This window comes from Balaenoptera ricei, chromosome 16, assembly GCF_028023285.1.
Source record: "Balaenoptera ricei isolate mBalRic1 chromosome 16, mBalRic1.hap2, whole genome shotgun sequence".
NCBI lineage: Eukaryota > Metazoa > Chordata > Mammalia > Artiodactyla > Balaenopteridae > Balaenoptera > Balaenoptera ricei.
The window spans coordinates 33991466-34016082 of NC_082654.1; the positions used below are offsets into that span (position 1 = coordinate 33991466).

The following is a 24617-nucleotide window of genomic DNA, read 5'->3' on the forward strand; positions in this document are numbered from 1 at the left end:
AATAAATAAATAAAATAAATAAATTTATTTTTTAAAAAAAATCCTCTCTACCTTCCCTGTCTCTCCCTGTCTCTAAGTTTACAGGTCATCTTGATTCCAGCTTGGTTTGATCCTGTATTTAATGCCTTCAATTCTATAAATGTAATTCTACAAACTAATTTTCATTTTTAATATCTCATGTTTTCAACTCTAAAAAGTCACTCAGCTGAAGTCTGCTGTTTCCCATTCAGAGCTGGGATTTACTGGTTTGATGAGAACTCTGTGGGCACGTGTTCCCTAAGTGCAGCAAGGTCCAGCTGAAGGACCTCTGAGACTGCTCACCTGAAAGCCTGCCTTTACTCTATTAGAAAGGGTTTGCGAGAAAATTATCAAGGGAAAAGTTTGAAAAAGCTAAAAGGAAAAGTTTCAAGCAGTCGAGAGGAGCATCATATATATACAATTAATTATGATTTAAATTGCACATCATGGACTTCCCTGGTGGCGCAGTGGTTAAGAATCCGCCTGCCAGTGCAGGGGACACGGGTTCGAGCCCTGGTCCGGGAAGATCCCACATGCCGCGGAGCAAGTAAGCCCGTGTGCCACAACAACTGACCCCATGTGCCACAACTAGTGAAGCCCGTGTGCCCCAACAACTGACCCCATGTGCCACAACTAGTGAAGCCTGCGTGCCTAGAGCCTGTGCTCCGCAACAAAAGAAGCCACCGCAATGAGAAGCCCACACACCGCAACGAAGAGTAGCCCCCACTCACCACAACTAGAGAAAACCCCGCGCACAGCAACGAAGACCCAACGCAGCCAAAAATAAATAAATGAATAAATTTATTTTAAAAAATTGCACATCATTTTTATTATCCAGAAAACAGCATTTAAAGATTCCTGAAGGTCCCGTCTCTTAAATAATTAGGTCAACAACCTCATTTTACAGATGATGACATTAAAATCCAGAGAAGTCAAGGAATTTGCCCAAGGTCAAGGATTTGCCAATGGATTTGCTCAAGGCAGGACTGACTCATGGCACCCAGGGATCCTGAGTCATAGCCCCTTGCTCTCTTCACCAAAACCCACCATCATATCACAACAGTCCCCCAGGAATGGCACTGCTCTGGCTGGGTCTGCTGAAATGTTTGATATCATCCTCTAGACCAGTGGTTCTCATCCATGGGTGATTTTACCCACCAGGAGATATTTAGCAACATCTGAGACATTTTGAATTGTCACAGCAGGGTGGTGTTACTGGCATCTAATGGGTAGAGGGCAGGGAGGCTACTAAAAACCCTACAATTCAGAGGACAGCTCCCCACTACAAAGAATTATCTCGTTCACAATGTCAGTAGTGGCAAGTTTGAGAAATCCTGTTCTATACACAAAAAATATGTTTTTAATAGATCCTGCCTTTTGTAAGCACATAGTATAGAGTGACACATTTGGGAGTGAAAGGGAAGGCTGAATAACTCATGAGGACAACAGGTGTAAATGGAGGATGTCCCATACAAACTGGGAGGTATGTTCACCCCAATTCTGGAGTCCCAGGAAATGGCTCAAGGTCAATTCTCTGGAAATCACTTTGGGAATGCTAACTTGTCTAATGAGCAATTTGGTGAGAAATGCCTTAAACTAGATTTACACCAATTTGCCATCAGTCTTGGGCTTACCAGCAGAAAGGATAACAGCAGGGGTGAGGCCAAGGGCAGGAGCTGAAAGGTGAAAGGCAACAGTAAAGCAAATGCAATGAATCTGCGATAGAACCAAAATCTGGGGGGAAAAAGTCCTCCACAGCTTTGGAATCGACTCTGGCAAGTTGGTTATATGGCAAATTGATGATTTGGCAAATGAACCATTCAATGAGTTGGCTTTTGATGCATTAACTCTCTCCAAATTGATTTTTGGACAGTAACATGTTTACCTAGGAAACATCTAGGAGAGAAGAGGTGCTTAAAAAATGGGCATAATAAAAAAGAATAAAATAATGCCATTTGCAGCAACATGGATGGACCTATAGATTATAATGTTAGGTGAAATAAGTCAGAGAAAAGACAAATATCATATGATATTGCTCATATATGGAATTTAAAAAAATGGTACAAATGAACTTATTTACAAAACAGAAATAGAGTCACAGATGTAGAAAACAAACATGGTTATGGGGGAGGGATAAATTGGGAGATTGGGATTGACATATACGCTCTACTACATATAAAATAGATAACTAATAAGGACCTACTGTATAGCACAGGGAACTCTGCTCAATACTCTGTAATGACCTATATGGGAGAAGAATCTAAAAAAGAGTGGATATATGTATATGTATAACAGATTCACTTTGCTGTAGTACAGCAGAAACTAACACAACATTGCAAAGCAAATACACTCCAATAAAAAAAATTTTTTTTAAGTGGGGCATAAATTTCTTTATACCGGCTACAGCAGCTTTGGGGTATCAAACTTGATAAAAACCCTAAATAGAGCCTAGTAGATGGGATGCTGGGAAACCGAGGACAGGGGCCAATGTTCAAGCTATTTGGCTATTTTGGTGAGGCTGAAAAATTGTGGTATCTGTGGATTCAGTTAGAAATGAATTGCAATATTTTGGTCATTACAACCAAGTCAGGAATGACATTTAAAAATATTTCAATTATAAAAAAAAAGGGTGGCGGGAATTCCCTGGTGGTCCAGCGGTTAGGACTCCACGCTTTCACTGCCAAGGACCAGGGTTCGATCCCTGGTCGGGGAACTAAGATCCCACAAGCCACGTGGGGTGGCCAAAAAAAAAAATTTTTTTTTTCAAAAATTTTCAGTTATTTTGGAGCAATTTTGAAAACATGACATTTGTTAGTATATATTACTGTTTACTCCTAAAAGACATAAGATTGCTTCTCCCTTCTTTTTCTTTTCTTCCCCTTTGGCATATCTCTACACTAAGAGATCATGTCACCTGGTAAGGCCACCTGGTCCTGTAACCAACTAAGCCCAGAGTTTGGGCATCCTCCTTGAAACCCAGGGTAAATCATCCCCACATAGAAAGATTATCTTGCAGTCACAATAGAATTTTCCTTACTCTGTCACCATTCTGAACCCAGAAATGTTCACACTAAGCAGAGGCAAATTCATGACAGTAAAAGAAAAAACACTAGACAACCTAGATTTTGTTTCACTTCTCCTATGACCCTTGGGTGACTCTTTTAGTCACTGTAATTTGCATGCCCATTTACTAAATAATGAAGATGCATGAACACTAACAAAACACAATGCCAACACTAAAGAAGAAACAACTATGCAAATAAATGCTGTAAAAAATTTTTTTTAGAAACTTGGGTTTGAAGGGGGAAGAAGGAAAAATGCCAACATAAAGAAACGTTAAAAGCACCGGAACATTCTTGCGGGGAGGAATCTTGATGCAAAAAAAAAAAAAAAAATGACACAGATGGTGGAACAGCCCAACTAGGGAGAGAAATCAGCCATGAGAAGGAAGGAAAGTATGGTCACGGCCGAGTGGGAAAGCTACAGAGACCTGGTCCTCTGGCCCTGAGGCCTATGGGACCTACCGGAGACCTCTTGTTTGTTGTCTTCCCACCCCTGACCTCTCTCAGCCAGACCTGGCCTACTGTCCCCCCATCCCACCCCACCACCCTCCCGAGAGACCAGGGCAAAAATCTTCACTTCATCTATCAACTCACTACATTTTTGCATTGCAATCAGTGGCAAAGTTCTTTCTTTATATATATTTTCCTTTTTGTCAGTAATTTTCCTTGTTTCAAAAGTCTTGACCAAGGGAACTATACTTGAGATCAAATTAAACCCAGCATGAATCATAGTCATGAACTGCCAAAGGATGTCTGAAATTTGTGTGGCCGCAGAATAAGAGGTTGGGGGATGGATTAATCTTTCTTATGTTAACTAAATATTTTCTTGTAGAGTTTAGGAGTTTCTAGTTCACTTACATTTGACTGCCAAGATTCCTCTCTCCTATGTCCTGTGCCAAAGCGGCCACCTCACCCTTACCTGGTGCATACTTGCTTTCGTAATTGTTCCCATCTCTTAGCTAATAAAAGTTTCATCCAATGTTATTTAAGATTTGAATTTGTTCAATAACTTACAAATCCATTTTCAGCAACGTATGTTGGTAACCCACTAATGAGAGTCCAGTGGTCCGCAGCAGGTGTCCTTGAAGAAGATTAGAAGAAAGAAAATCAATGCTATACAGAGAAATGCACTGGATACAAAAATAAAATGGCAATTCCTGCCGCTGCTTCATGGCAATACTCACGGAATGACTCTGATCTCTTCTTTTCCATGTAAAATGTAATCGATGATTTTATAAAACATGACTTCCTAAGAGGAAAGAAAGAGAATATGAGAAAAATCTTACTTCCCAAAGAAGACACTTTTCCTTAATGAACTTATATTTTAAAATTTAAATAACACCTTATTTCCCAACCACATTTCTCTGCATAACATAAATTACCAAACTACTCATGTCCTAATTATAAGCCTGTAATAAGACTGGAAATATCACTGGCCACTTATCTATATGAACAAGCCTACTGAACTAATTCTAGAAAGTTGAATTCAGCCTAACTGCTTCTAGGTGAATCTTGGGTTTTCTTTTAATTTCTTTCTATTGTCCAGAAATAACCGACTAATCACTCCAGTGGAACAAGTCATGGAATTTCTCAACCACAGTCAATGTCTTCCCTTCCCAGCTGTACAGTGCACTTACCCCCTTCCAGCACTTGCTTATCCGAACAGGGTGCCTCAGAAGCAGGATTCGGTGGACACATTGTCAAAGCTGGAAGCAACTTGAAAACTAGTCTTTCTACTTCTTTGGGCAGATGAAGAACCTGAACGTTCCATCCCATGCCTTCCCTTTCCTGTGTGCTGGGGATACCGTGGTGGAACAAGCTTCCTATGAAGCCTGCAGTCAAGGGGGAAAGTAAAACTAACCCAACCCTTCCCTGGAGATCCCAGTCTAGGGTGTCAGAAGAAGGTCCTGGGCTCAGTGTGTTTAAAAAACTGTGCAGGAGGCTCTGATGCATCCCTCCCTATTGAGAAGCACTGATCCACCAAGCCCTGGCTTCACAGAAAACGAAACTGAGAAGTTAAACAATGAGTGAAGGCGAGAGCCACCCAGCTGGTTTGGGGCAGAGCTGGGACTTGAACCTCAACCTCCTTGTCCAGTGCTCTTTCTACTACTCCGAGGTCCCCCAGGAAGTCACAGGACTAGAACCCAGTCCTTCTCGGGCCAGCGCTCTTTCCTTTACGCACGGCCTCCTCTAGTTTTAGCACCTGGTACAGATATCATCAACAAAGATGTCTGCATTCACTCTGCCATCTGGTGTCTTTGGACCTTTATAAGGCTCGACTTCTCCAAGCTTGACTGGCCACTCATCATAGAATTCCTGGAAGCAATTATATTTAAACATTATTAAGCAAACTGTTCCGTGACCTACCATATCTTATATGAAGGTCATTGGTTTGCATGTTTTATGTTAACTTATAATCCTGGAATTTTAAAGCTCTTTTTCAGCAATACCACTTATGAACTTGTGACTGTGAACAAGTCAACCTTTTTAATCTGTAAAATGGGGACAATAATGAAATTTATACTATAGGGTCATTGCGTGGATTAAATGAATAATACAGAGCACCTACCCTGACACATAGCTAAAGGTACTTAATAGATAGCAGCTCTTTTATAGACAATTAAACTAAATCCAGATAGGTTAAGAGGCTTGTCCAAAGTCATGCAGAATGGACAACAGTGTTGCTTGCCTTACCCAACATTCAATTCCCCCTCTGCCTTGCTAACAAAACCTGATTTTATTTAGTTATCAGGTGGTGATTTGTTCAGGGAAGATGGGCCCTGCACAGCTCACGAGTGGTCTATGTAAGGTGCCTGGAATTAGTTTGAGGGCAGGTATGTGGCCTGGATACGGACAGTGAAGGAGAAGTCTGCCAAGGGCCTTCTGAAGAAAGGTTTTATTTAGACAAAAAGTGATGAGGATGATATTTGTAGGAAATGTCTCCCAATTTTGTCATGTCTATGAACCAGGTCTTGAGCTGCAATAGCCATCTTACCACCACAAGAAGAGACCTCACCAACAATGCTGAAGGGAGCAGAGACTTTACCAGGAAAAAATGAAAAGCACCTGGGACTCTGATGCCTGTACCGAGTTCTGAATTAATCAGCCATAGAACTGCCCTACTTTGGGACTTCTTGTTAAATGAGATAATAACTGTCATGTTATTAAAGATGCTTTTAGTTGGGTCTGATGTTACTTGCAGCCAAAAGCATCCTAACTAATAAACTCAGCTAGAAATTCCCAGAGCCAGGATCAGAACTCAGCCCTCCTGACACTTGGTCCCATGTTTATCCACTTAGAACAATTATTGTGAAAAGATAATTTCCAATCACATGGAGAGTAATAAATATAAATGATATGGTATTCATTAGTTATGTTGAACTAGGAGAGCTCCAACAGAATTAATGAAGCAAGATGAGAAATGAGCATTATATTGTGTGTAACATTATATATTTTTTAATTTTTACTTTAAAATAATTTTAACTTTTCAGAATATAAATCCTCAAACTGGTAATAAAAATACACTTTGGGCTTCCCTGGTGGTGCTGTGGTTGAGAATCTGCCTTCCAATGCAGGGGACACGGGTTCGGGCCCTGGTCTGGGAAGATCCCACATGCCATAGAGCAACTGGGACCGTGAGCCACAACTACTGAGCCTGCGCGTCTGGAGCCTGTGCTCCGCAACAAGAGAGGCCACGATAGTGAGAGGCCCGCGCACCACGATGAAGAGTGGCCCCCGCTTGCCACAACTAGAGAAAGCCCTCGCACAGAAACGAAGACCCAACACAACCAAAAAAAAAATTAATTAATTAAAAAAAAAATAGCTCTTTAAAAAAAAAAATACACTTTATTTTTATGCCCTAATATGTGCTGGACACTATATAGATATAGATTTAGACATATAGCTATAGATAGATAGATATGGATATATAATTTCCAAATAATCTCAACCCTCACAACTGATGAGAGAAGTCCTCATTTTACAGATGCATAAACCAAGAATCAAGGAGGTTAAAAGAACTTGCTGAAAAGAAGCACAAAGTCAAAGAACGGACACTACCCAACTTCCAGACTTACTATATAGCTACCATAATCAAGAGGGTGTGACACTGGTGGAAGAATAGACGAATAAATCAATGGAACAGAATAGAGAGCCCAGAAATAGACCCACACAAATATAATCAATTGATCTTTGGCAAAGCAGCAAAGGCAATGGAGAAAGAATAGTCTTTTCAACAATTGTACTGGAACAATTGGACATCCACATGCAAAAAAAAAAAAAAAGAATCTAGATATAGATCTTATGACTTTCACGAAAAACAACTCACAATGGATCATAGACCTAAATGTAAAATGCAAAATTATAAAACTTCTAGAAGATGACATAGGAGAAAATCTAGGTGAACTTGGGTTTGGTGGGATTTTTTAGATACAACACCAAAAACGGAAAAATTAGACTTCATTAAAATTAAAAGCTTCTGCTCTGCAAAAGATACTGTTAAGAGAAAGAAAATATAATACTCTGGCAGAGAATATTTGCAAAACACATATCCAATACAGGATTTGTATTTAAAATACTTAAAACTGAATGATAAGAAAATAACCCAATTAAAAAGTGAGCAAAAGATCTGAACAGACATCTGCCCAAAGAAGACATACAGATGGCAAATAAGCATATGAAAAGATGCCCACATCACATGTCGTCAGGAAATGCAAATTAAAACAATGAGATAACACTACACACCTATTAGACTGGCCAAAATCTGGACCACTGACAAAACCAAATGCTGGCGAGGATGTGGAGCAACAGGAACTCTCAATTATTGCCAGTGGGCATGCAAAATGGTACAGTCACTTTGGAAGACAGTCTGGCTGTTTCTTACAAAGCTAAACATAGTCTTATCGTGTGATCCAGCAATAGCCCTTTTTGGTATTTACCCAAAGGAGTTAAAAACTTATGTCCACACAAGAATCTACACACATTAACATCAGCTTTATCCATAATTGCCAAAATTTGGAAGCAACCAAGATGTCTTGCAGTAGCTGAATGATTAAGCAAACTATGGTATATCCAGACAAGGGAATATTATTCAGCATTAAAAAGAAATGAGCTATTAAGCCATGAAAAGACATGGAGGAAACACAAATGCATGTTGCTAAGGGAGATAATTTAATCTGAAAAACCTACATGCTGTATGATTCCAACTATATGGCATTACAGAGAAGGCAAAACTACAGAGGGAGTACAAATATCAGTAGTTGCCAGGGAGCTGGGGTGGGGAGAGGAAAGGATGAATAGGTGGAGCGCAGAGGGTTTTTAGGGTGGGGAAACTATGCTGTATGATACTGTAATGGCAGATATATGACACTATGTATTTGTCAAAACGCATAGAACAGTATAATACAGAGAGTTGAATGTAGACTGTGGACTTTAGTTAATAATGACATATCAATATTGATTCAACAACTGTAACAAATGTACCACATCAAGGCAAGATGTTAATAACAGGGGAAAGGGTGGGGGTAGGGAAGGAAGAGGTCATGTATGGGAACTCTCTGATCTTCCTGCTCATTTTTTCTGTAAATCTAACATTACCCTAAAAGAATAAAGTCTATTAATTAAAAAAAAAAAGACCTGTTGAAGTCATATAGCCAGGAAGTGGAAAAGCCAAGCCTAGATCTTTTTTGCTCCAAAAACGTACATGTTTACCTCTATACCATACTTTCTTGGCACTGGTTCTTATGATCTACCATGACTAGTAGTTTTCATAGCGTATCCATTTTTTTTTTAATGGATTGCATTTCATGTGATGTGCATTTTATAGGTGATGTTAGGTGAGACCAAATGTACGGAACAGTGACCTTCTCCTTGGTCATGTCCAGCAGTCCAATGGAGTATCGTTCACAGTTCAGGTATGTTCTAACAGTGTAGAGAGCTTTGTGAAACTGTCGCTCAACATCTGTGAGCTCTTCAAATACTTTGTTGGCTGACCACATGAGGATCTGAAAGTAGGTATTAAACAGAAAACAATTAGAACAAAATACAGTACGAAGAGGAGCATTAGTCAGAAGAAAACAGGAGGTGCATCAAATAAAATGAATACATGTCACCAAACAATGCAATTCCACTTTGGCACATGTACATGTCCAACAAATTGCTCAGATTTTCTGAGTGGGATGATGAGTAGACCTTTTGCAAGGATGTGGGTTTATGAAAGGGGAGAAGCCATGATTGGTCCCCAGGTCCAAATGTTTTGGCTCCAAAGGGCAAGTGATCTAACAATAAATGCAGAGACAGTTCCTGGACAGAGGGTCCCGTATTGGTGGCCCACTGGCTCCTCCCGGTCCCTATGGGGAGGAAGCCACACGCCTCCTTCCATGCATCCTAAGCTAGTCAAAGGTCACCTTACCTAGACAGTGAGCACAGGATGGGACCTTGGAAGTCCTCCATCCCAACCACCCTCCCACCATTGTACTGATGAAGAAACAGAGGTCCACAGAGCGGTCCAACTCAGGTATCCTGGCTACCAATGCTGCTCTTTATCCCTCTGGCTCAAGGAGGCAACACAGGAGTGATTTGCTTCTCAGATTAATACCTTTACTAGGTATTGGGTCGGCCAAAAAGTTCGTTCGGGTTTTTCCATAAGATTTTACAGAAAAACCCAAACGAATTTTTTGGCCGACCCAATACCAGGAATACATAGTTCTGCTAAAAGCTTTATGCGAACTAATTCATTTAATGACCATTTGATAGTCACAACAACCATGTGGGGTAAGTACTATAATTATCATTGCCATCTCATAGAGGAAGAAACCACAGCTACCCAGGATATGGACTGAAGAAAGCAAGCCAGCTGTACCTACAGATAGAGGGACAGGAAGATGCGGTGGGGGGAGGGGACCATAAGAGGACACTGAGGATAGAAGTTTGGGGACCTTATCCATGTGGTGTGGATAGGAAGGGTCTGGGCTTGTTGCCTCTGGGTTGCTTTGTCAGACAGGTCAGCATGGAGTGGTTAATGTCACCTTCTCTTTACCTGACTTCTTCGGGATTCAATACTGTACAAGTAGTTGGTATGATGAAGCTCTAGGATGACAGAAACAAAGTTGAGGTATCTGGAAAAGACCTACAGATGGCAGAGAAAAACAAATTAGGTGTGACATCTTTCTTTCATTATACAACAAATAAGTTTCCTGAGCCTCCTATGGGATGCCCAGGGTTAGCGCTACCTCTTCATCCCGTTTGGAAAATTCAGATGCATCTACTTTGTTAACTGCCATAACCACAGCAAAAGCCTCCTTGCCCATCACGATGGGGGCTGCCAGCAGGTTCCTGGTGACATATCCGGTTTGTTTGTCCATGAAGTCAGAAAAATGGCTGTTCTGCAAGATACATTCACACATTTGCCAAAGCAGCATAGGACCATGAGTGTAGATGTAGGGATGGCAACAGATCGTCCTCTCTAGTCCAAGTCCTACCAACAGACAACCAGGGCCGCTGCACAGTGGTCCCGAGCAAACATTCCCCACCCACCTCCCACCCTCAATTAGAGAGAATGAATGAAGCACAGAATGAAACTGCCTGTTTCTGAATGAGCATTTCCCGCCTGAGCTACGGCCTATCCCGGTTAGGCTGAGGTTGGGCCAGGAGAAAAGAGGTGATGTTGTGGCCAAATGGAAAGTGAGGCTCTAAGAGGTGGGGAGGGGGAGATGCAGGATTACAACAGGCGGAAAGTGTGTGTCAGAAGGAGAGCAGAGCTGGGATTCCATAGAGCTCTTCTTTTTAATCACAGAAGTAAAATGTGCACTTGAAACCACCCAACCCATCATAACACAAAGAAAAAATTATTAATCCCCCAAACTCCTCCTCCTTGAGGAAATCCATGTTCCTGCTTAAAACATCTCTTTCTATGCCTTTCTCTCTGCTCGGACAAAGGGTTCACTTTTCTTTTTTTAAATAAAATTTCCTTTTCTAATTTTATACAATCCTTTCATCACTTAACACTACCTTGCGAACTTCCGATGTGTACGATGTGAACTCATCTTCTGGTTTCTTGTAGACCACTCCACAGTGCGGGGGCCCCGGATCTGCTCAGCCAGCCTCTACTGATTCCGTCTGTTGATAGTTTTCCCCACTGCAAACAATACTGCACTAATCACTCTTGCTTTTATTTTTATGTGATGGACTCGCCAAAGTGGAAATTCCTTTTGCTGGATCAACAGGTATATGCAGTTTTTACTTACACTAAGGGCTTTTACAGATGGTTGAAATTCTTACCTCTCCTGGTCATGTACGAGAGGACCACCCTCTTGCCAGCACCAGATACTTATCAGTTTCTCAAAGTTCTACCAAGTCAATGTCTCTCATTCATATTTTTTCTTTCTTTCCTTGGGGAAAATGAAGTGGATCATCCCAGATACAAGCTTCAAGTAGTGGAAGCGAGAGATGACTCTAAGACAAGAACCACGGAAAGGGCAGAGCGATGAGTTTGGAGAGGCACACAAATGGAAGGGCTTGGGAAGAAGGTCAAGGACGGCAGTTATCTTATTAGCTGTAATTGAGAGGAACACCCACTCTAGTTGGGTGTAGACTCAGCCTGCTGTGGGTCCTGACTGTCTCCCCTTTGAGTCTTCTTCAATTAGAACTGAACTTTCCACCTGACTTGGAGACTCAGTGGCCAAAATTAACGTGGTGTTCCTTTCACACAAGCTGTATTATGTTCATTTCTGCGTGTTGATGGTGCTTCTAAGAGCAGCACAAATCGTGGAGGCTGGGCTCTGTTCAGTTTCCCAAAGTAAAAATGTCCACTGGTGAGTGACTTCCAGGCCAGAGTTTCCACCAGAGAACAAGGGCTGCTTCGTCAACAGAACCACAGCTCTGCTCAGAGCAGTAGACCCGGGCTGTGCCTCAGAATCACCTGCAGACTGATGCAGATTTGCAGACCTCACAGCAGACCTACCGAATCCTAACTGCCTACAGTGGAATCTGTCTTCACCAGGAGTCTGAACTTCTGGTGGATGAATCAGTTCTGTGGAGGATCCTTAGAGATGTGAGATGCTAAGGGATTCAGATGCAGCCCCTGACCCCAGATTTCTTCTATACCTTCCCGAAGTGGAACCACAGAAACGAGCTACTTATGTAGGAGGCAGCATTGCATAAGGGGTGAAGAAGGTTCTGGAGTCAGACCTCCTTGGCTGAAACCAGGCCCAGATTTACTAGCTGTGAGACCCTGGGCATGCTACTTACCCTCTGCATCCTCATTTTTTAGTCTGAACATGGGAACAATGAGATCATCTACTGTCTAGAGTCCCTGATGTGAAGAGAGAATAACATAGTGTGGGCAGAGCACTTAGAAAAGAGTCTGACACATATTAATAGTAGGTGCTCAATTAATACTAGGAAGAGAGACCTGGGACTTTGGAGGCCTCTCTGGGTGAGAACTCATTCTGATTTTGCGTTACCATTCTGCTTCTACTTCTAGCTTTTCTAACCCATTCCAACCACTGAAGAAATTAGATGCTCTTAGTTGATGTAGGCCTCCTATGCCCAGGAGCATGCTCGCTCCTGAGGGCTGAGTCTCTGCCCCACGCCAACAGAAGCCCCATTTTTTTTGCTAACTGCTTTATCTGTGACTTCTCTCTACCTCCTGCAGAACCTTCACTCAGTCCAGAAGAGCTCCAGACTTTGGGAGGTTCTTTCTCTTAATCCACTGCTATAGCCCAGGCTGGCTCACTGTTCATCTTCCTCCTAACCTGTTATCCATTACAGAACGTGATCACTTTCACTTACACAGCGATGCTGGGCACTAACGGAATAACCAAAATGCCCCAAACATGCAGCGTTTCTTGGCAGACGCTCTTCACTCTGCAGCTTCAAAACTGGATGCTATTTTATTCTAGATTCTAAACACAAGGAAATGTTCTTACTTTCAATTGGCTGTTTTGAGAAAATGACTTATAAGTTTCAAAATTTAATGCTTGCTTATCATTGCATCTGAAAATCCTGGATAAAACCATCTGTCAAATTACAGGGTAGGGTGAGGCAAGGTTTTCCAGCTTTGTATTTTCACTGGTTCAAACAATCCTTGGTGAAGTTGCTTTGAGTAAATCCTGTATCTTTCGGACTGACAAACTCCCCTTGGTGGTCATTCTTCAAAGAAGCCAATGGAGAAACATGGTTTAGAGCAGCGGGCCACCTGGATCCCTCATCCAATCTTAGCATTGTTAAATTCTGATTAAACATCTCGAGATCCAGAGTCAGAAAGAGAGGAGGGCAGAAAGGGAGCTATAAGCACCCTGTTAATTATTGAAAACTTAGGATTCTCGCCTGGCTTTCTTTTAAACCACAGTCTGGAGAACCACCCATAGAGTTAATCACCGGCTTTCCCAATAGAATAAGAAATGATTAACTTGAGGAGGATATGTCTCAGTTTCCTGTTATTAAGTTTCCCTGCTTTTAACCTGTTTTAAAAACAGGCCATAATCACTGACCCAGTTTTGGCCACCTACACCCAGCCCCCAACTTCTCTTGGCATTAATACAATATTACCATAGCTGTCATTTATTGAGCATCTACTAGGAGTCAGGCACTTTATGTACATTTCATCTGTACATTTGGTTACTCTGTTTCTCAGGTGCAGAAACACAATCCATCACGCAGTTACCTTGTCTCAGACCTGGATCTACGCCCAGGTCACCTGATGTCAAAGCTCTCACCCAACACCATGTGGCTTCTCTGTTGCCAAAGCTGGGAGCATGCAGTTCTGCCTCTCGTCTATGTGTGAGAAGTCCTTCCCTCCCTGTGCCCACACTGCCAAGCAGGGAGGAGTCCTGTGTGGTCAGGGCTATGGCAAGAAAAAGGAGGCCTTGGAAGACCTGGTTTAGGAGCCCAGACCCAGCACCTCCTGCCTAACTGACCTTGAGAGGATTCTCACATATACAGGATGGAAATAAAAATATGGTCCTTGCCCTCTGCACAGGGTCTTGGCCAGAATCAAGTGAGATAAAGAAGGAAAGAAACCTTCATCAAGTGTCAAGTGCAATGAAAAGGTGAAGCATTAATAGAAATGTCACTTAAAACATTTCCAACTCCTTTCTCTTGGCAGATTTTACCACAACTTAAGTGCGGTGAAACTGCAGGGCTGCGGGGTGGGATGAGGGTGGGAACAGAGCGAGGAGGGCTCATCCTCTCCAGCCCCTCTCAGTCACTGACCAGACCCTGGACTCCAGGAGAGATGCAGCCCCCCATGACCTCAACTTCCTGTCTGCCCAAGGGAATAAACTAAAGGCTCCGGGAGCCCTTTCCATCTAATCATCCACAGCTGATTTGAAATTCACTTCCTCCTCTTACATCTGTTCATCCAATAGACCAGCAGTTTTCAACATTGGCTGCATATTAGAATCAGCTGGGGAGCTTTTAAAAAATACTCCTGGCTGTGTCCCAGCCTCTGAGAGTCTGGTGTAATTGGTCTATTGAGAGTCTCACACATCCGTATTTTTAAAAGAGCTCCCAGTTTGATTTTAATGTGCATCCAGCGTTGAAAAGCACCATTCTCCGAGGGGAAAAAAAATGCTTAGAAGCAGTAGAGACGGAGAGCAAATGAAGTCTTTGTCCCTCCTCTGAGCTCAGGAGGGTGGGACGGTGTCTGACTTCACACATACTCAGAAAAAGGGAGAACAGAGCGAAGTGACCCCGCCTCCCCCCATTTACTGCCCTGTGCATATGGGGTGCCCATCATGGACAGCAACACACCCAGGCCACCTGATCGCTTAAGCAGCTCCTTTCTATCATCCTGTCCTCAACAGAACTGGGCTCATTCATAAAGGAGCGTAGCAGAAGTCATTTTATCCATCTCTTCTTTTAAAAAAAAAAAACTTTTTTTCTGAAAAAAAATCTTGCATGTCACTTTCTTAAGTTTGCTGTCCTAGTCATTTTGGAGATGGCCTCAGTCGGAGACTGGCAAGAAGCATATTCCTGAGAGAAAACCTCAGGGTGTGCAGGCATAGCCTCCGCGCTGGGGGTCCAAGAACTTTGCCTTAAGGGCCTTTAGTCACCGGAAGCGGCTGCAGTGGGCCCAGAATCCTACTTAAACCAGCTGAAACGCGCTGCAGGGAGGGATGGTAAAGAGAGAGGACTCTCTGGTGCCCAGCGGCAACCCTTGCCCCTCTGGGCTGTCCTGTGGCTGTTTGCTGAGCGTTGCTAATGTTTGACAACTTCTGCACCTTCTGGATCCGCACAGCCCCCGTCCTGTAATCAGCTTCAAGAGGCATGTGGGGGATTATCCTCCCGCCTCCAGCTGCCCCTCCTCCACAAGCCGGCAATAAACCTCTATACAGTAAGCATTTCAGGGGCTGCTCCCAATCAATTCTGTTCCATCATCATCGAACTCTCCCCTTTGTTAATAGCAAATCAAAATGATGGGACGTGTGTGTGCAGGAAAAGGGCAGGCAGGAGAAGCTCCAGGCTGGGACCTACGGGTATTGCTGAGTAGGGGGATTATGGGTGATTTGCATTTCCTTCTTTTTGTTTATTTGTATTTTCTAATTTTTCTAAGATGAACAAGCATTATGTTGGTTCGGAAAAAGTTAATTTTTCTGCTTTTAAAAGAGCATAATAATTTATGCAACATACAATTAGTCTTCAGGAGGGCCCAAATGTCCCATTTACAAGATTGGAAATTCTTGATAGATCTGAGTTATGCGGGGTTGAGATGGCCAAATGTACTTAATCCTCACCTAAATTCACATTTTTAATGATCCAGATGGCAACATCTGAACTTTCAGAGGGTATCTTTTTTCTTTTTGCACATTTGATCTATAGGTGAGAGAATCATTCATGAGCCAATTCACCCCCAAAGAGCTGAGTGTCCTCAAAGGATCGTTGGTGAGAAGCGGCTCAGGGGTCTTGGCATCTGGTGTGGTGGCTGATCATCTCACCAGTGAGCGGCCTGCTTTGCCCTGTGGGTCAGGACAGTGCCCAGAGCACAGAGGAGGTGTAAGGGAGTAGGTGTGGACTGTACCAGGCCCAGGTAAGGCTGCCCAACATTACAGGCCCATGTAAAACACCCAACACCCATTTACAGGCCCATGTAAAACACCCAACACCCATTTACAGGCCCATGTAAAACACCCAGCATTACATGGGGCATACATTATCCCCTGTTGATCTCAAATTCAGACTGAACTGGGAATCTGGTAATTTTATTTGCTAAATCTGGCAACTCTTGGCCCAGGTGCTCCTCTTCCCCACCACCCACTCCCCAGCCAAACCAATGTCACAAGGATGGCCCCTGGAATCCCGCTCTCTTTCCCAGTGTTCCTCCCCAACGCCACCAAGACCTCCTCTCCGCTCCACTGTCACCATCAGGCCACTTACCTTTTTCACATCTGGGACATTGAAGGTTTTCTTCGTGTGAGCAACCCAACCCACTATCCCGACGTCCAGTGGAAAAACAACTTCTCTGTCGGGGACCACCAGGTTGTCCTCGAACTTGGAGGTGGAGGTGACGTCGAGCAGCTTGGAGGCCACCTCGGGCGCGCCCGGCACAGGAACATGCTGCAGCGGTCCGCCCGCAGCAGCCGCGCCAGCCTCCGCAGGGCTTTGTGCGCCGCCAGCTCCACGCTGCCGGCCTCCTCCCGCAGGGCCTCCAGCAGCTCCAGGCACAGGGCCGCCTCCTCCGCCAGCGTCAGGCCCCGGAAGGACGCGCGGGCCGGCGCCTGCGCCCCGCCGGGCTGCGACATTTCTCCCGCCGCCTCCCCCCGCAGCTTCCGGTCGAAATACTCCTTGGCAAACTGAGGGTTGTCCTCCAGGTATTTCTCCACCGTCTCTTGGCTGATCTCACCCATGGCGTGGCTTGCTTTGCTGCTCTTGTCCAGAATGGAAGACCCTCAGAGCACCACCAGAGGCCGAGTGCCAACAAAGAGGTACCTCCTGGTCAAAGATACTGGGAAAGCCCTAAGGGGCACCTCACAGGACCCCCAAAGGCTGAGCAGAAAGGTTGTTTAGCAGAGCTTTCAAACGACCTGTAACTCTTGGGATGTGACAGAAGGTCCTGGCTTAGAGTGGGATTCAGGAAGCATGGGATTAAAGAGTTCTTCAGGACACGAAATCCCTAAGCATTATTAGCTCGTAAATTCTCAGATAATCCGCAGAGCGTCTTAGATCAGCCAGCCAAGTAGCAAGTCAAAGTGACCATTCCAGAAAAATAGCTGAACCTTGGCTGCTGTCGGCGACAAGAAGAATCATGGATATATCCATTAATTATATTCCACAGGCGTTGACAATACCACTTGTTCTTTCATGATAGCTCTATGAAATAAAACTATTTAGACCTCAGAAATGTCTGTTTGTTTATATGGCAACTTTAATGAACATTTGGGGGAGATGGAAGGGTTTAGCATAACACAACATAAAATCAAATATTAATCTTTCCTTTTCTCAAAAGTCCTATGATCAGCCAGATTGCTTGGTCTACTCTTTTTTTTTTAAATCCTCACCTCTCAGTTCCCCTCATTTAAAAACTTGACCTCAGAAATGTTTTCAGGGAACAAACCTTTGGCTTATTCTAGAGAGGTGAACATGGAAAAATATTTGCCCATGATTGAAGCCTAATCAAGCCGCAATTTATACAATAATCCTTGTCAAAAGACATGATCGTAAAAGGCAACCCATGCAGCTGCCAACTGGGTTTTCCTGCTAAGCATATTAATTTGGATTTTGTTTTCAACAGTAATAGCCAGACCTCATGCCTTTTTGCTCCAAGGTACAGTCGGTTAAATCTACTGGATAATACCTGTCTTGTCTGTTGCTAGGATCTTTCACATCTCGGGGGCTTCTGGCATGGAAAAAACACTTACCACTACTTACTTTTGTTTAATGTTCAGGCTATCAAGCTTTTACATAGATTAAGCACATTTTCCCAAATATTTAAACACTATTATGCAACTAATAAGCCGAACTACACATTTCATGAACCAATTTCCTTGAATATTTACAGGCTGATTTCAAATTTAGTCAAAGGTCTTTTAAGCATTTCAATAAAGCTACAAACTTTATATGGAGAATTCTCTTGAATGAAAACATACGTAACAGTTACAGTGACTCTAAAAGTTACTGTTTCACCCACATTTAAATCCACTTCAAAAATAGCAAGGCTATGGGTTTCATTTATTTCTCCAGACCTAATGCTTACCTCTCTAGAGTGATAATGGTCTTCTTAGCCAGAAAAGAAGAAGAGATCCATCGAGGCTTCAGGTTCTAGGTCATGAGATGAGAGATTCTTGATGGGAACATGGTTTTCCCAGGGGAACAGAACCCACACTGGCATTTGTTGAACCACGTCACTTCCTATGGTTGAGTCCACTTGCTCCCTCAAGGGGTCTTGTCAAGCACACACCCTTTCTTGCACCTCCCTCTGTCACACCCAAGTCTAGTCTCAGGAGGGTCCTCCTCAGATTACTGTTTACTTCATAATATCCTATTAGCATCTCATTATAATTAGAATAATACACAGGTTTACCTCCTAAGAGAAAGGAGTTGAGTCAGCTGGGTCACACCTATGGGACCACCATCCATCTTCTTCTAACACAGTTGCGGACACTCTTTCTCCCTGGTTGCTCTGTGTGACAGTGCAGGTCCTACTTCTCTCAAAAGCATATGTGTGCTCACGATTCCCATCCTCTCCTCTTTACACACAGAGAGACAAAAACACATACCCATATCCCATACACAGATTTATACTTGAGGTGCAAACCTGTGTATGGGAAAAAACAAAATGCCCATATATGTTTACATTCCTCTACTTATAAAAATGAAAATGAATTTTAAAATGAAGCATATTCTATTATAGTCAGCATTCTGTGTTTTGAAGACTACTTTTATTTTTTATTTATTTATTTTTTGGCTGAGTTGGGTCTTTGTTGCTGCATGCGGGCTTTCTCTAGTTGCAGCGAGTGGGGGCTACTCTTCGTTGCGGTGCACGGGCTTCTCACTGGGGTAGCTTCTCTCCTTGCGGAGCATGGGCTGTAGGCACGTGGGCTTCAGTAGTTGTGGTGCACAGGCTCAGTAGTTGTGGCGCATGGGGTTAGCTGCTCCGCGGCATGTGGGATCTTCCCGGACCAGGGATTGAACCCGTGTCCCCTGCATTGGCAGGCGGATTCTTAACCACTGCACCACCAGGGAAGTCCAATAACTACTTTTAGATTCATTCGTTTGTTCTTCCAATACGTGTCTACTGATGGTCCACTATAAGCAAGACATCGTACTAGCTCCTGTGGTAGAGACTCCATGTTCCCCTTTTTTCTGATTTTCCTCTCCTCCTAGGTGTATGGGAAGATTATTCTTCTCTGCCCCCCTCCCCCATTAGGGCCATGTGACTAATTTTGACCTATAGGTTGTGAGCATAAACGTCTCTTCCAAGTAGGAACAATCATTTGCCAGAGTGAGACCCTAGAGCTCCCCCTTCTCCCTGCTGCCATGCCAGTTCCAGATGTAGGGGCCTCATGAATCCCTGAGTGAGGATGTCATGGAACAAAGCCCCCTGCTGACCTGAGATGGACATGTAGCATGAGTGAGAAATAAATCTTTCTTGTGTTCAGCCTTTGAGATGTGAGGGTTGTTTGTTACTGCAGCATAACCAAATCAATCCTGACTGAACACAAGGGATGAATAAGCCTTGGCTGCAGCTGTACAAGCACTAGTGGTGTAGCAAAAGAGATAATATTAGGACACAAAAAGTCATGAAGAACAGAACAGAATAGGATAAAAGCCAGAAGTGAGGTACATACATATAGCTATGAGACTTTACGTGATGTGGATATGGGATCATATCTAGACTGGGTAGAGATGGAGTAGAAATCGAGTGTGAGCCAGGTAGTGGTAACAGCAGAAGCAATAGCATGGAATGCAGAGTAACAGGGGGACTAGTGAGAGATGAATCTAGAAAGGTAGGTTAGGCCCAGATTAGGGCCTCAAAGGCTAGCTGAGGATTCTGAACCCTGGAAACTCTAAGGGGTAAGAAATGACATTAGAGTTCTTCTCTACAAACAATCTGGTCGTGCTTAAAAAGGTGACTTGGAGAAAAGAAATACTGGACATTAGGATACAAATTAAGAAGCTATATTGCATTTGGTTCATTATCAAATACCCTAAAAATGTGTACAGGCTTTGACTCTGCAACTCTTCTTTCATGAATTTAGCTTACAAAAGTAATTAAGGCTGTATATGATTAATGTTACAGGGGTGTTCATCAAAAGCACAATTATAAATGGAAAAGATTAGAAATAGCCTAGGAGGTTGAGTAAATAAATGGCATTATAGTCATACAATAGGAAACCATACATTAATTAATAATCCTATTGTAAAGGTCTGTTTATTAACAGATATTTATTATGTGCAATAAATTGCAAGATACTATTGCAGTATGATTCCACATCCACACATACATATATGGAGGTGTGTATACCAAAATGTTAACAGTGATTATTCCAAAGTGGTGGAATTCAATATAATAATTTTTTTCTTCTCTTTTGCTTACCTGAGTTTTCTAAAGTATCTACAATGAACATATATAGTTTATATAGTAAAGAAATTCATTCATTATAAACAAAGTTTTTAAGGCTATTCTCACAGGCTATGGGTGAGGGTGCTTGGGAATGAAAAAGGAAGGGACAAATGTGAGACATAATTTCAGGCAACAATCGACAGGACAAGGGAATTGATTAGTTAGAAAAGGCAAGCAAGAAAGAGGGATCACTTCTGACTAATCTGTGTATTGGATGACATTTGATAAAGGCAAATATTTTTTTAAGGGAAATACTGCAACCCAGCCTTTTAGTGCACTCACAAATATCCTTCTCCTCCTCCCCTGTCCTTGACTGAATCCCATCATCCCTGCTGCTCTTTTTCTGGGGTAGTCCTTGAAGAGTCTCTGTCCTGTGTTGACAAGACTTTTGTGTCTCTGTCCTAGGCACTGAAAAAACAAAATGTAAGAAAATGTAATATTTTTAAAATGACCAAACAGACACTTAGAATAAATTTTTAACACTACAAAATAATTGTTGACTTTGTTAAACATCACCATTTATATCAGCATTTCCAGTTCGTTTAAAGAATAAGTTTTTAAAAAATAGAACAGTAACTAGTGGGAAGAATGAGGAAAAGACCAATATCTGAGACGTTACAGACATTGACAATCATTTATTTAGATAAAGCATCTCAGAAACAATAACTAAATTGATGTGAAAACTCCATTCCATTTACACAGAATATTTTTAGAAAGATAAGCCACAAGTAATGATAATTAAAAAGTGATCATAAGAATAGCTAACTTTAACACAGACATAGAGAATGAACTTGAGGACACGGGGAGGGGGAAGGGTAAGCTGGGACGAAGTGAGAGAGTGGCATGGACATATATACACTACCAAATGTAAAATAGATAGCGAGTGGGAAGCAGCCGCATAGCACAGGGAGATCAGCTCGGTGCTTTGTGTCCACCTAGAGGGGTGGGATAGGGATGGTGGGAGGGAGACACAAGAGGGAGGAGATATGGGGATGTATGTATATGTATAGCTGACTCACTTTGTTATACAGCAAGAAACTAACACACCATTGTAAAGCAATTATACACCAATAAAGATGTTAAAAAAAAAAGAATAGCTAACTTTATAATATATAATCTGTGCCAGGCACCCTTCTAAGACCCTTATATATATATCATCTCATTTCATCCTAACAATAACCTTATGAGGTGGGTACTATTATTATCTGTATTTTACAGGTGAGAAATCGAAGCACAGAGAAATTAAATAACTTGCTCAAGGTCACACAGCTAGTGATAGTGACCTACCCCAAACTACGAGCTTAAACAGGAATAAATTTTAAAATACACCCATGAGGTGTACAAGATACAATAATAGCTGCTATAGGGGAACATACAAGACTTTTCCTTTAAGGAATTTAAAATCTAGACCTATATCATAAAATGTTAAACACCAATACAAGAATTAAATTAAAATTCCAGGAACTCATTTTAAAAGCCTACAGATATACCAAAGAATGGTTTAACTTCCTTAATCTTTCTGCTTAACAAATTTACATTTTTCAATAGTATACTATATTCATGAACACATGTAATATTTAATTGCTAAAATTTTCCACTGCAATTAACTATTTCTGCAGGAAGTAATGCTTATTTAACAGCCAAAAAAAAAAAAATGCACATGAGGTTGAAGCACTAACATAAAACGCACAACAATATACTGGACTAACCATGTGTATTTTGGATCATTATATTGGACCTGCTCTTCAGCTCCACTTTAGCCAAATTCTCTGCTCCTACCATTATTCATCACCAAAAGACATCCTCTAATGGCAGGGATTTCAGGCACATCACGACAGTCAACCACGAAGGGCCCTCTCACCTTGCACATTTGCTCTCATGAGAGCTTCTGCCTGCACCAAATTGATGGATATGACCAGGTATCTCAGAGATAATTCATTTGGTGGAATCCATGTTATTTTCAGCTAAATTGATGAAACTGACTGATGGCTTTGTAATCACTGAAAAAATCTTTATTAAAAAAATTAGTTTGACTTTTTGTACCTGAAAACATTGGCTAAATAACTAATCTTTCCATTTTCCCACCAATTATTTTGACATCTTTTAAATGCAGTCAGAAGATAAATGCTACCCAATTTCCTTGTTATTAATCTTTCTTGGCCTCTCTGTCAGGATGTGGATGTAAATATCAGTTTGTACAAAATGGAGCTAGTTGGACATGCTTAATTTTTATGAGGCTAAGGACATAAATTTCTTGCATTAGTTCTTTTTTCAATTAGGGTAAAACACTTTTCAATATTTCCTAGGAATTAGTGACTTGCTTGCTGCTGTATTAGTTAAGGTAACGCTAGCTTCTGTTACAGGTAACCCCCAAATCTCAGCAACTTAATCGAATGGAAGTTTATTTCTCATTCACATAAAGATAATCACTGGTGGGGTCCCAGGCTGATGGAGGCTTCACCAGCCAGCAGATGAGGAAAGACAGACAGCAAAGACAATTAGACCAGCAGCTTTTATAAGCCCCGTCTGGGAATGACACACAGCACTTTCAGCCACATTCCACTGACCAGAACATAGGCATGTGGTCTTACAGAGCTGCAGGAAGTGAGGAGGTGCCCTCTGGCAGGGTGGCTTCTTTCCAACAACTCTACACCATGGAAGGGAAGTGAAAACTTTTTTGGTGAAAGGACAGCTAGCCATCTCTGCTACAGTTGTTAAATCCTGGGAAATTATATTTTAGAAAGAGTGACCTCTGACCGGGTCTTTTTAAATAAATATTTTATAAAGCTTACCTAAAGTGACTGATTTCAGTAAAACAAATTAAATCAATATCTATTGATCAATCACCTACTATGTGTAAGTCTCTTGAGAAATCCTGTGGAAAAGTTGGGGGTGGTGTGGATACCAAGATGAAGGAAACATGGTCTTTCTCTCCATGAAGTATGACAAGGCAATGAACTTTTGTGTATATTATATACAGTCCATAAGATGTAATTTAGACCATAATTTTACTTCTAGAAGAAAAAAAAATGTTTGCAACGAGAATATTTGTTTTATTTTCTGATTCAATATTTTCACTGTAGGAAAATTTGGAAATTACAAAAAGGTACAAATCAGTAATAAACCTTTAAATGTCCCTAATCCTATCACACAGGTAATCACTGTGAACACTTTTCCTGTTGATATTATACACACATATGCATATTTTTAAAATTATTTTATGAAGGTAAATTTCAAAGCACCGAATTTAAAAACACCAGTTGACCTGTACTCAACATGTTTATAATCATGAAGAAATTCGAGTGAGCATGCCAATAAACTGTTTTTCTTTGCTGGTGTCTGGGACATCAAGGTTCATGATTTATCATTAAAAGAGAGGGGGGTGGGGCAGGACGAACAGTTACATCAACTTTTAAGCATCTAACAAATAAATAAAAACATATTGCTGCAAAAACAAGCACCATAAAAATGCATTGAAATCCCCTATATTTATTTCACATACGGCATGAGCAAGGACCACAAGAATACGTCCTGGAAGAAACAGCTGACAAGGGCTGGGAGTATGAGGAGAACTTTTCCGGCAGGCAGTCATAATGGTCCAAAGACAATTGGGCTCAGCCAGGAGCTCTCCATCACTGGAGGTGTTGGAGGACAGGCTGATAGATCTCTACTTCGGAATGTCAAAGAGGGGATCCATGCATTGGACACGAGATAGAGAGGTACCCTAAAGTCCTTTCCCACCTAGGGAGCATAGGTACTACCACATGTAGGGACACATGCAGGGTCCCTGCAGGAGCAGCTCTGGAGCAGACCTTATTTGAGCTGTTTGGGATTATACATCTTGTGATAAAATTAACCTCACCAGAAGACCTCCTAGTTAGCTGGTAGGCCTGAAACAGGGCTTTCTTAGCAGGAAGAAGGAGGCAGTAAGGAGTTAACTGCATCACCGTTGGCATTCCCGAGACACCCCGAGACTC

At 42.1% G+C, this 24617-nt stretch overlaps 1 protein-coding gene across 1 annotated transcript in view; it reads right to left on the reverse strand.

Annotated features, from left to right (window-relative positions):
- The window catches only part of PDE6C (phosphodiesterase 6C), a 60682-nt gene extending 43758 nt beyond the window's left edge, over positions 1-16924 (reverse strand). Inside the window, 8 exon segments of the mRNA XM_059899439.1 lie at positions 4095-4161; positions 4265-4329; positions 5322-5396; positions 8942-9082; positions 10117-10206; positions 10310-10462; positions 16455-16615; positions 16618-16924. Of these exon segments, the coding sequence (XP_059755422.1) occupies positions 4095-4161; positions 4265-4329; positions 5322-5396; positions 8942-9082; positions 10117-10206; positions 10310-10462; positions 16455-16615; positions 16618-16924 (1059 nt within the window).
- Between the last annotated feature and the right edge of the window lie 7693 nt (positions 16925-24617).